Source organism: Natator depressus, chromosome 2 (genome assembly GCF_965152275.1).
Source record: "Natator depressus isolate rNatDep1 chromosome 2, rNatDep2.hap1, whole genome shotgun sequence".
Taxonomy (NCBI): Eukaryota; Metazoa; Chordata; order Testudines; family Cheloniidae; genus Natator; species Natator depressus.
In genome coordinates, this window is record NC_134235.1 from 263970633 (window position 1) to 263983129 (window position 12497).

Below are 12497 nucleotides of genomic sequence, written 5' to 3' on the forward strand. Positions count from 1 at the left end.
ATTTCTTTTGGCCCAATCCTCCAATTTGTCTAGGTCCTTCTGTATCCTATCCCTCCCCTCCAGCGTATCTACCACTCCTCCCAGTTTAGTATCATCCGCAAATTTGCTGAGAGTGCAATCCACACCATCCTCCAGATCATTTATGAAGATATTGAACAAAACCGGCCCCAGGACCGACCCCTGGGGCACTCCACTTGACACCGGCTGCCAACTAGACATGGAGCCATTGATCACTACCCGTTGAGCCCGACAATCTAGCCAACTTTCTACCCACCTTATAGTGCATTCATCCAGCCCATACTTCCTTAACTTGCTGACAAGAATACTGTGGGAGACCGTGTCAAAAGCTTTGCTAAAGTCAAGAAACAATACATCCACTGCTTTCCCTTCATCCACAGAGCCAGTAATCTCATCATAAAAGGCGATTAGATTAGTCAGGCATGACCTTCCCTTGGTGAATCCATGCTGAATAGTGCAGAGCCGTGCAAGCTCCATGAGTCTGTGTGAGATGGCAGACAGCGAGGAGGGCCAGGCAGGTTAGTGAGTTTAGAAAAAAACGTGTAAACATTATGTACAAGTTTATGTATGGGATACATGTAAAATGAGTGGATGGTTAACAATGCATTATAAGAAGTTGGATCCCCTGGCCACAACCACCCCTGTCTGACCTGTTTGGTACCCAGCATACACTGCCACACCAAAGCTTCCCAAAATACAGTGGGTGGACAGTGGGATATCTATTCATGGGGCACCTCACTCTGAAACTATACACATGCTTCTGGTGAGTACCCTGACTGCTGAGACAAGGAGTCCAGGAGGCATGCACACAAGTGACATATTTCAGAGTAGCAGCCTTGTTAATCTGTATCAGCAAAAAGAGCAGGAGTCCTTGGGGCACCTTAGAGACTAACAAATTTATTTGGGCATAAGCTTTCGTGGGCTAAAACCCACCGTAGTGACTCTATGCTGACATAACTTGAGTTAACCCACACTTAAAGTGCAGAAATGGCCTTAGGTATGTGAAATGTTTGGGAGTATGAGGGTAGACTAAGATTCATTCAGGTGTTTAGGGTCAAGGCATTGGAACTGGCCTTGCTGCACCCTACAGGCTCAGGAACAAAGAGGCACATAAAAAAAAGAAATCATTTATTTATTACAATGTCTTGACTCGAGGGTGTATAACTCATGATTTTAGAATCCTTGGGGTTGTAAATGTATCCTGGGGTTGTAGATGTGTGTTCATTATATTTTGAAAGGCAAAACTATGAATGGGTTGAACAAAGAATTCGATCAGTTCCTCAGGATAAGTACATTGGCTGTTAGCCAAGATAATCAGGGATGGAGGCCCAAGCTCTGCATGTCCCTAACCCGTCCTTTGACTGCCAGATGCTGGGAGGGGACAATGGGATGGTTCACTGAGTCATCGCCTGGTCTGATCATTCCCTTAGAAGCACCTGGCATTGGCCACTGTCACCAGACAGGACACTAGATGAGGCGGACGACTGGTCTGACCCACAATGGCAGTTCTAACTGTCTGCAAAAATTACAATAGATTTTTTTCCGGGGAGAAAGACGTTATAGGAGATAGTATACGGCCTTCATTGAATATTTGAGAATCAAGCTGTACCCAACGGCATGCGGAAAACCACTAAGGCCTAGACTGAGAGGCAAAATAACAGTTGCAAAAATGCAACCCCCATTGGTGGACTGACTCAAAACAAAGTTTTGACACTAGGCCAGAAATTCCGTCGGAGTGGAAGTCAGATCCAACAGAATAAACATCTGCTCAAAAAATTAGAATTAAAAATTCAGGGAATTCAGCGAATCCCAGCAGCAAATAAGAGAACTTGGGACACTGCTCAGAGACTCCATGCATTCAGACACCGAGGTGATAAGGGGTTCTTTGATTCTGAGGGGATATATGTAAAATGTTTCACTGAATTAAATCTCAGGGATTATCTGCACTGGCAAGTTAAAGTGCTCTAATTTGCTGGCTCAGGGGTGTGTTAAACCTCGCCCCTGGGCTTAACCCCGCCCTGATTTTCCCTTTAGCCCCGCCCCTAACCCTGCCTCCAGCTGCTGGACCCCACCCCCGGTCCATGTCCGCCCCCGCTCAGACCCCGCCCCCCGGCTCCGATTCGCCCGCGGCGCCAAGCGCCGCCCCCAGACCCCGACTGGGGAGACGGGCAGGGGCGTCAGCGGACGCACAGCGCATGCTCCGTGCCGCGCATTCCGAGGCAGGGCGGAGCGCGGCGCTGCGCACCCAGCTGTCCGGGGCGGCCGGCGGGGCTGTCCGGGGCTGTCCGCGGTGAGTCCGGGGCTGTTGGCGGGGAGGGCGCGGCGGCCCGGGGCCGGGCCTGGCTTTTCAGCCGCTGGCTTGGACTCCGCTTTGGGGGAATCGGCTGCGGGGGGGCTCCAGCCGCTCCCCGCCCTCCCCGGGCGGCCCCCCACCTCTGACACGCGGGGGCAGCGCCCCCCAAAGCCCCGGTGCTGCTCCGGGCCCCTCCACACCCTCCTCTCCCGCTGCGAGCTGGGCCCCCCCCCCGGCTGTCTGCGCCCCTGTCTCAGCCTGGCCGCTCCGGGGGGCAGGGACCTGCCCGGCTCCGGCTGCTGCTGGGAGCGGGGAGCAGCCCGTCGGGGGGTGGAACGTGCCCCCGGCTGGAACGGCCCCGGGCAGGGCTGCTGGGGCCGGGCTGCGCCCTGCTGACCCCCCCCCGGGGCGCTGGCAGGGCTCGGCGCTAGGCGCTGGCCTCGGGGGGGCAGGGCTCGGCGCTAGGCGCTGGCCTCGGGGGGGGGGGGCAGGGCTCGGCGCTGGCCTCGGGGGGGGGGGGCAGGGCTCGGCGCTAGGCGCTGGCCTCGGGGCAGGGCTCGGCGCTAGGCGCTGGCCTCGGGGGGGGGGGCAGGGCTCGGCGCTAGGCGCTGGCCTCGGGGGGGGGGGGGCAGGGCTCGGCGCTAGGCGCTGGCCTCGGGGGGGGGGGGGCAGGGCTCGGCGCTAGGCGCTGGCCTCGGGGGGGGGGGCAGGGCTCGGCGCTAGGCGCTGGCCTCGGGGGGGGGGGGCAGGGCTCGGCGCTAGGCGCTGGCCTCGGGGGGGGGGGGCAGGGCTCGGCGCTAGGCGCTGGCCTCGGGGGGGGGGGGGCAGGGCTCGGCGCTAGGCGCTGGCCTCGGGGGGGGGGGGGCAGGGCTCGGCGCTAGGCGCTGGCCTCGGGGGGGGGGGGCAGGGCTCGGCGCTAGGCGCTGGCCTCGGGGGGGGGGGGGCAGGGCTCGGCGCTAGGCGCTGGCCTCGGGGGGGGGGGGGGCAGGGCTCGGCGCTAGGCGCTGGCCTCGGGGGGGGGGGCAGGGCTCGGCGCTAGGCGCTGGCCTGGGGGGGGGGGGGGGCAGGGCTCGGCGCTAGGCGCTGGCCTCGGGGGGGGGGGGATTGCCAGAGGGAGGAGCGGGACTGGACGGGACGCTCCAGGAGGCCTCTGGGGCTTTCCCACCGCGGAGCTCTGTTCCGCTTTCGGCTCCTGCCCAGCGCCGGAGCCCTGCTTGTCTGAAGGCCAGGCCGTGCGAGCTGAGCAGTACGTCTGGCGGGGACAGGCTCGGTGCCACTGGACTCCAGGGACCCAGCCCTGCAATTGGATGCGTGTGGGTGGATCAGGAAGCAAACCCGGAGTATCCGGCTGGGACTGTGCAATGTCCATTTCTAAAGAGCAGCCTGCAGGCTGTGGGGCTGGGGAAAAGGTCCTTGCATGCAGGAGACATGACGTTGCCAGGAGCTGTACAGCTGCCTCTTGAGAGGGACACGGGCCCAGCTAGTTGAAACGTGTTAACAATGAGGATCCACTACCGGCTTTCGGCTATTTCCATGTTAAAATGCACGGCCGAGCTGTCTTGTTGGCATTCTGCGTGGAATGGCTCTTCTGAAAAATCTTGCTAGAGAATGTAGGGTGACCAGACAGCAAATATGAAAGATCCGGAAAGGGGATGGGGGGGGTAATAGGAGCCTATATAAGAAAAAGACCCCAAAATCGGGATTGTCCCTATAAAATCGGGACATCTGGTCACCCTAATAGAATGAGAGTAAAGCTCTCTGCATGTGTAAATGGCTGAGTGGGTGAAGTAACTGTGGGTAGGCAGCTGATGTGCAAAGACTGCCCAGCACTGGCTCGTTAAGAACATGAGTGGCCAGACTGGGTCAGACCAAAGGTCCACCTAGCCCAGTCTCCTGTGATGAGTGCCAGGTGCTTACAGAGGGAGTGAACAGAACAGGGCAATTAGTGAGTGATCCATCCCCTATCATTCACTCCCAGCGTCCGGCACTCAGAGGTTTGGGGACACCCAAAGCACTGGGGTTGCATCCTTGACTATCTTGGCTATAGCCATTGATGGCCCATTCAAATGTCAAAGTATAATTAGGCCGGCCAAAAAGGATTTTGAAGAGCAACGAGCAAAAGACTCAAAAACTAACGACAATTTTTGTAAGTACATGAGAAGCAGGAAGCTTGCTAAACAATCCGGGGCCCAGTGGACGATCCAAGTGCTAAAGCAGCACTCAGGGAAGACAGGGCCGTTGGGGAGAAACTAAATGAATTCTTTGAGTCAGTCTTCACTGCAGAGGATGTGAGGAAGGTTCCTACACTTAAGCCATTCTTTTCAGGTGACAAATCTGAGGAACTGTCCCAGATTAAGGTGTCGTCAGAGGAGGTTTTGGAACAAATGGATAAACTAAACAGCAATAAGTCACCAGGACCAGATGGGATTCACCCAAGAGTTCTGAAGGAACTCAAATGTGAAATTCCAGAACTACAAACTGTGGTTTCAGAGGGGTAGCCGTGTTAGTCTGTATCAGCAAAAACAAGGAGGAGTCCTTATCGGCTATTATCAGCAGGAGGATAAACCGTGGTTTGTAACCTATCATTGAATTCAGCCTCAGTGCAAGATGACGGGAGGAGAGCTCATGTGAAACTGATCTTTAAAAAGGGCTCCAGAGGCGACCCTGGCAATTACAGGTCGGTCAGCCTGACTTCAGTACCGGGCAGGCTGGTTGAAACTCTCGTAAAGAACAGAATTGTCAGAAGCAGAGACGAACAAGATTTGTTGGGGCAGAGTTAACACGGCTTTTGTCAAGGGAAATCATGCCTCAGCAATCTACTAGAATTCTTTGAAGGGGTCAACAAGCATGTGGCCTTTGGTGATGCAGTGATATAGTGTACTTGGACTATAGACTCCACGTAGACTGTCTCCTGAATCTCCACTGGAAACGTTACTCAAAGGGGGGTGGAACTATAAGCCAGGGGGGCAGACACACCAAAGCTTTCTTCCCTTTCTCTCTGCCCGTGGGCATTCATGACACTTGGAGAACGAAGGAAGCAGCGTTGGAGTGGGGGAGGGATCCTGACTGAAAGAAGTTCACCCGCAGAACTGCGGAAACGTGGTGAGAGCAGCTTGGCTTCAAAGTACCCTGGTTGGCGAAGTTAGGCAGGAGCTGCATTTCACTTTTCTTTTCCGTGTAACTGGTTCTGCCTTTTATGCCTCCTTACTCGTACTCACGTAAAATCTCTCTCTTGGTCGTTAATAAACTTGTTTGTTGTTTTATCTGATCCTATCTTTGAAGTGCAGTGTTTGGGAAGCTCCATATGGGACAGTAAGAATGTGCTTCTCATTTTTATGAATTAAATGACACACTTTGTGTCAGCGTTATTGTCCCGGAAATGGCTGGCCTCTACGAGACCTGCATTTCTGGGGGGAAATCTGGGACTGGGAGTGTGGTGGGGTCACCCTGCAATAGAAAAGCCAGCGTGAGTCGGGCTGGCTGCAACTCACCCAGACCTCGCTGGGAGTGACTTACCTTCTGGAGGCTGTGGGTGAGCAGACGAGGCAGGTGGCTACAGCAGTGAAAAAGGCACCCCAGGCTAGAGGGCAGGGGACACAACTACTCATGGGTCTGGATCTTGCCCTGGCTATGTCACAGTTACATACTAGAGTTAAGGAGGCCTTGTGGCACCTTAGAGACGAACCAATTTATTTGAGCATAAGCTTTCGTGAGCTACAGCTCACTTCATCGGATGCATACTGTGGATGAAGTGAGCTGTAGCTCACGAGAGCTCATGCTCAAATAAATGTGTTAGTCTCTAAGGTGCCACAAGGCCTCCTGTTCTTTTTGCGAATACAGACTAACACGGCTGCTACTCTGAGACCTCTCCTACTAGAGTTAGTAGTTCTGCAACTTCACATTTGAGTTCCTTCCGAACTCCTGAGTGAATCCCGTCTGGTCCCTGTTTCCTTGTGCTCCCCGTCCATTTCTTGTCTTATACTTCGGTTGTCAGCGGGGACGTTCTTTGTTCTGTGTTTGTACAGCACCTTACACATTGGGGTCCTGGCACATCGAGTGTCCACAGGATACATACCAAATCACTAATAATATCTTGGTCATTTTTAAGTGTGATTAGAAATTTGCTGGCACAATGGAAAGAAAATAAGATAGTGCTGGGAGGGGGAGGATGAAAGGAAATAGTTTTTCACACCACACAAGCTAGCCTGTGGAACTCAATGCCGCAGGATCTAACTGAGGCCAAATTTAGCATGATTCAGAATAGACTGGCCGTATTTATGGATAATGAGAACATCCAGAGTTAGTGTGGTGAGGATTAGTGTGGGAAGGGCTATGAACCCGCCTGCTTCAGGGCATAAATTGACCCCTAACAATGGGGGAAAGGAAGGAGATGAACCTGTGAGGTGATCCCATCTCAGGTTATCCCGTCACTGCCCACTGCAGGGGTTGCAGCCCCTTCCCTGCCACTGCTGGAGATGGGCCCAGAGCTGGTCCTGTCTGGTAAGCCCTATGACATCCAGCAACTGTTGGACCATTCCCAGGCCTCTTTGAAAAGGGGTCTTAGAAACGGCCCCTTCCCAGGCCGCCGGGAGGTGTTGGCATCGCTGTGCTCAGTCGGGCAGCGTGGTCTGGGGCTGTGCTAGGGGGACCTCCTGTTCTAGGGGGCGTGTTGGCGCGGGGGCTGCGCAGGTCGGGCACGCGGGTTGGGCGCTGCTCTCACTCCCCTCCCTGTTTCAGAGCGGGGTCAGGATGCCGACCAGCGTGGTGAAGGTGAACGACATGGAGGTTTCCACTGAGGGCTCGGACAAGACAGTCATCAACATCACCGTCAACCAGGAGTCGTGGCTGGCCTTCCTGGTCAGGTCCATGCTCCAGAGAAGGGCCAAGCCTTGGGCACCCACCAGCCAGGGCCTTGCCAAGGGCTGCTACCGCGGGGAGCAGAAAGTGCTTGGGGTAAGTGCCAGCGTGGCAGGACGGGGCTGAGATCAGGGCACCGCAGGGACACACAGATGTGTAGTGGGGAGAGCCCAGTGAGCAGGAGCATGTCTAGAGCAGGAGTGCAGCTTACAATCTGTTTGTAAGACCTTGAGGAAAATAGGGTCTAAGGAACAGCCAGCCTGAGTTTGTCTTGGATAAATTATCCCAAATCAGCCGAATTTCATTCTGGGACAGGGTTCCTGGGTGGGGGAAGCCGTAGACGTGATAGATCTTGATTTGGCAAGACTTTGACGCTGTCTCACATGATGCCCTCATAAGCGAACTAGGGAGATGTTGAGATGAAATTACTGTCAGGGGGTTGAAAGACTGAGAGCGTAGCTGTTGGTGGCTCTCTGTGAAACTGGGAGGGCACGTGCAGTGGGGTCCCGCTGGGGTCAGTCCTGGGGCGGGTAGGAGTCAATATTCTCATTAGTGACATGGAGAGTATTTACTTACCATGGATGACCCCAAGCTGGCAGGGGCTGCAGGCACTTTGGAGGACAGGATGAGACTTCCAGACAACCCTGACAAATTGGAGAACTGCTCTGAATTCAAACCGATGAAATTCAATAAGGGCAAGTGCGAAGAACTTCACGTGGGAGGGGAAAAAACAACTGCCCAGGCACAAAATGGGGAACACCTGGCTGGGGGGAGCTGGCGGCTAGAGAGGATCACAAAGTGAATATCCTCGAGAACATGATTCCGGGGTGGAAACGGCTAACCTCCTTCTAGGGTGTATTAACGGGAGTGTCGTATGTAAGACACGGGAAGTCACTGTCCCGCTGTGTTCAGCACTGGTGAGGCCTCAGCTGGAGTCCGGGGTCCCGTTCTGGACGCTGCACTTCAGGAAAGATGTGGCCAAATTGGAGAGAGTCCAGAGAAGAGCAACAAAAACAATCAAAGGTCTAGAAAACTGGGTCTGTTTAGTCTTGAGAAAAGAAGATAAAGACGGGAGCCTTTAAATATGTGCAGGGCGGTTGGGGGTTGGGGTTAGGGTTAGAAAGAGGACAGGGATCCGTTGTTCTCCATGGCCACTGAAGGTCGGACTAGGAGCAATGGGTCCATCTGCAGCAAGGGGGAGTTGGGCTCCACGCTGGCGAATTGTTCTCGCTCTCAGGGGAGCTCGGCTCTGGACCAGGCACCCACGGGAGGAGGTGGGATCCCCGTCACTGGGGGTGTTCAAGAACAGGCTGGACAAACCCCTGTCAGGGCTGGGCTTACTCGGTCCAGCCTCCGTGAGAACTGTGTCCAGCTGTGGGTGGGCGGGGGGGATGGGCAAGGCAGGCTGCTGTGTCCATCTGCTGAGTCCTGTGGGCTGATCTTACAGGCCTGCCAGGTGCTGCTCGGGATCGTGTGCGGGGCCATTGGCGTGATGCTCTGCTTTGCGCCGCGCACGGAGGAGATCTCGTCGGGATCCCCGTTCTGGACAGGCGCTCTGGTGAGTCGGAGCAGCAGCTTGGCTCAGTCACTGGCTCCCCCGCTCCAGACACCACTCGGGCCTGTTCCTGGCAACGCTCCCTGGCAAACGAAGAGCCCGTCGGGCAGGATTTCTGCAGCTGCTCCTCAGCCCAAAGCTGGACCTCTCTCCCCGGGCATGAGCTCTCGGGCTGGGATTCGGGGGGAGTGGGGGGTGTCTCTCTGTAATGCCCAAAGCAGCTGCAATTCTCAGGCTCCGGTGGCTGCTGGGGCTCGTTAGAGGGACATGGCTCGTCAGCGAGTGACCTGTTTTCCAGTCCCCTCTGGCATGGGCCAGTCCGCTGTATGTCCTAATCCCCACCACACTGTGCTCCCGTGGGCCCCAGGGACAGTCAGCCGGCACGCACCTTCAGCCCTGGCCCAGGCAGTCCCAGAGGAAGCCCCAGGGCTACTGTCTGCACAGCGACCCCCTGCACCTTTGCTGGGGACCTTGGGGTGGGTGCTGGGGGTGAGGTCTCGCTCCTGGCAATGCCCCAGCCCACACGGCGCTCACCGTGGTTTCCCTTCCACAGCTCATCATCTCCGGAGTCTTTTGCATTGTGAGCGAGAAGCGTGGCACCGGCTGCTGGGTGAGTGCGTGCCTGGGGCGCTAGGCACCGGCTGCTGGCTCCAGGGGGCTCTGCCCTTTGTACTGAAGGGAAGTGCCCTGGGTGTGGGTCCCAATGACCGGCTACTCCCAGCCTGCCCCCTTTTCCCCATGGGGGCAGCCGCGCTGTCTGCACCCCGACGCCCGGATGGGGGGGAGCATTCCGGACTGGTGATGCCACTTCCGGAAGGATGGTGACAAATGGGAAAGGGTCAGAAAGGAGCCACAGGGACGAGCCGAGGGCTGGGAAATCTGCCTCCCGTGAGGGGCTGCCAGAGCTCGCTGGGTTAGTGTCTCCAGGGGAGGGGTCGGCGGTGCCGTGAGCGCCGTCTGCAGGTGCCCGGAGCCCAGTCCATGCAGGGGAGGGGGCTCTGTGACAGACGGCCCTTGGCTCCGACAGGCAGGGGCCAGACAAGAGCCGCTGGCTGGAGCTGAACCGGACCCGTCCCGGCTGAGAAATAAGGAGCCAGTGAATCCAGGCCACGCGTGTCTCTAACAGCCCCACTCTCGCTCAGCTGGCAGGGCTGGGCCCGATGCAGGAGACCTGGGGACAGGGCCCTGTGAGAGGCCAAGCGGGGTGGGCAGAACGGTCCTGGTGCCGGGAATCTACGAAATCCCTTCTACTGTGTGGCGGGGGACCAGTCTTACTGCACTGATGCCCCCAACCTCTTCTCGCATTTCTGTACACCTACCCCCCGGAGGCTCCGATGGGGCCCCCCCCCATGTGCCATGCTCCCTCAGTAGCGCCCCACCTGCCGGTGGGTGGGGCTGGGCAGCCCCCTGCCCTGCAGTGTCCCCTCCTGCGCTGCAGCCACAGGCCGTGTGCCCCTGCCGAGCCCTGGGGCTGGACCATGGTCCTGCGCGGGCAGGGCGGGGAAGCCGGTGCGTCTGTGCCTCACCCAGTGGGTCCCCTCCCCGCAGGTCTGGCTAGCCTTGCTGCTCACCCTGGCCAGCGTTGTCTCAGCGACCGTGGCTGTGATCATCGGGGCGCGGGATATGACGTGGTCTTTCACCTTCACCGAAGGCTCTTACCTGTGTGGCCCGGCCTCACCGTCGCCCACGGGCTCCGAAGATTTCTGGAGACCGCAGGACTGCAGGTTCGAGTTCGGGAGGCTTGAGGTGAGCAGCCCCCCTGGCGCGGTCACCAGTGTCCCCGGCCCCCCACGCTGCAGCAACGGGCCCCCTCTCTGCAGGCGCCAGCATGGAGCTGGGCGGTCCCTCGCCCCGGCCGGCAGAGGTGCACACACAGTGCCCCGCCCGGTGGGAGACCCCGCCCTCCGCAGCTCTGCACGGGTCCAGGGGACTGGAGCCTCTGCAGGGGCTGTGACCTGCCGGTTGGCCAACGGTCACTTCCAGGGGTGCTGTTTCCTGCCCCAGAGATCCTGTGCAGAGGAGGCTCAGTCCGGCTGGATGTCTGGGTCGCTGAGAGGCAGAGTTCACCCGACGTGCGTCTCCTCCTGCAGGAGTGGGAGGCAGCTGTGCTGTAGTGATCTGAGCCCCAGGACTCCTGGGTTCTATCCTGACTCTGCCACCAGCTGCCATGTGACCTTGGGGCTGGGTCCCTCCTCCTGATCGCGGTGTCCCTTGGGCGAGCCTTGGCTGGAAGGATCTGACGCACAGGCTCCGTACTGCCCCCTGGGGGCAGCCCCCAGGATGGCCTCCGAGGGGCTTGCCCCCCAGCAAGGAGCATGATCATTAGAATGAGGCCCATGGGTCTGAAATGAGGGACCAGGCCCCAGACAGAGCTGTGCGTGCTGCTCCGGCCGATCCAGCCGCTGTCCGAGCACGGAGCCCTGGGAGCTGGCTGGCTCCCGGCCCCGGGCAGGGTGGGGCCCCGTGACCGTGGTGCTGCCTGTCCCCTCCGCTGTTCCCAGAACCTGTTCCGGGGCGTGCGGCTGCTCCTGCTGCTGACCATGGCCACCGGCCTCTGCATCACCCTCTACTCCTTCCTCTACGGCTGCTGGGCCCTGTGCTGCAGGAAGAAGGTAACGGGGGAGCGGGACCATCTCTAGGGCAGGCTGGCTGGGCCCCAGGGCAGCCCCGGCTGAACTCCCAGCAGCGGGGGGCCCTGGGCCAGGGGCTTCCTTCTGCCTCCCCAGGACTGGCATGAGGGTTGGTGGGTCAGTGATATGGGGAGACGCACCCTAGTGCTGTATGGGGGTGGCAGGGGAGGAGACATCCCAGCAGGGCTCCTGGATAGCTGAGATGGCCCCTCCCTGGGCTTCTGTGGAGATCCAGGGGACCCCCCCTTGGGGGTCCCCACAGCATGGGGCACGAGTCGGGGAGCAGTGGGCCTGTTGCCCCATCAGTGCCAGCTCCTGAAAGCTGCCGTGTAACCTGACCTGCCGTGCTCAGTACAAAATGGGTGGAGCGGAAGGAGCCGTCTGATTGGCTGGCAGAGCCTACCTCGCCTGGGGTGGTAGGGTAGCCCCCATCCCATTAGCATCACAAGGCTACTTGTGATAACGGAAGGGGCAGGCAGTCCTGGGGACCCCTTCCTGCTGCTCCCGCCGGCCCTGCATGTCAGCCCAGCCCCTGGGGCGCGCACTCTGAGCCCCCAAGCTCAGAGACCCTCAGTGCCCCGGGAATCTTGCGGTGGCAGAGCGAGGAGGGGTCAGGACCCACCTGCTCGCTGGCTTCTCCTCAGCAGAGGGGTCCAGGCCGCGGCAGGACTCTCCTCTCTGCCCGGGGGGCAGCAGCTTGCCCAGGTGGTGTGCGCTGTGGCAGTGCAGAGCTACGGGCGCCGTCGCCCTCAGCTGGCTGCGCTATTCGGCGCTGGAGCCCTGAGCCCGCTGGAGCCTTAAACCTCTGCCCTGCTTTCAGGACTGGGCCGAGGCGACGGGGAGCAAGGAGCCGCTACTGTCCTCTGACTCCATCCTCCCGCCGGACAAGGAGAAAGCCCAGGTTGTCCAGGATATCTGAGCTCCCGGCCAGGCTCCAGCTTCGCTCTGCCGGGTAACCGCTCTGCACAGCCTGCATCCCTCCCACACCGCCCCGCTTCCCTGTCCTGGCTCTGGAGCTGGGGCATCCCACTGGTCCCTCTCCTGCACCAACTGTAGCCATGTACTAGGGCGAGGGTCTTCCCAGGCCCTGCTCTGACTAGGGCAGCCAGCTGCTTGGAAATAAACAGTCTCTCATGAGTGTCTG

At 58.6% G+C, this 12497-nt stretch overlaps 1 protein-coding gene across 1 annotated transcript; it reads left to right on the forward strand.

The window, feature by feature from the left end:
- Positions 1–493: 493 nt before the first annotated feature.
- Positions 494–12490, forward strand: LOC141981973 (transmembrane protein 176B-like). Its single transcript, XM_074943587.1, has 8 exons — positions 494–536; positions 2118–2308; positions 7049–7264; positions 8616–8726; positions 9277–9333; positions 10272–10469; positions 11225–11335; positions 12174–12490. Exons 1-8 carry the CDS (start codon positions 494–496, stop codon positions 12270–12272), a joined length of 1026 nt encoding a protein of 341 aa, XP_074799688.1. The 3' UTR covers positions 12273–12490.
- The last annotated feature ends 7 nt before the right edge of the window (positions 12491–12497 follow it).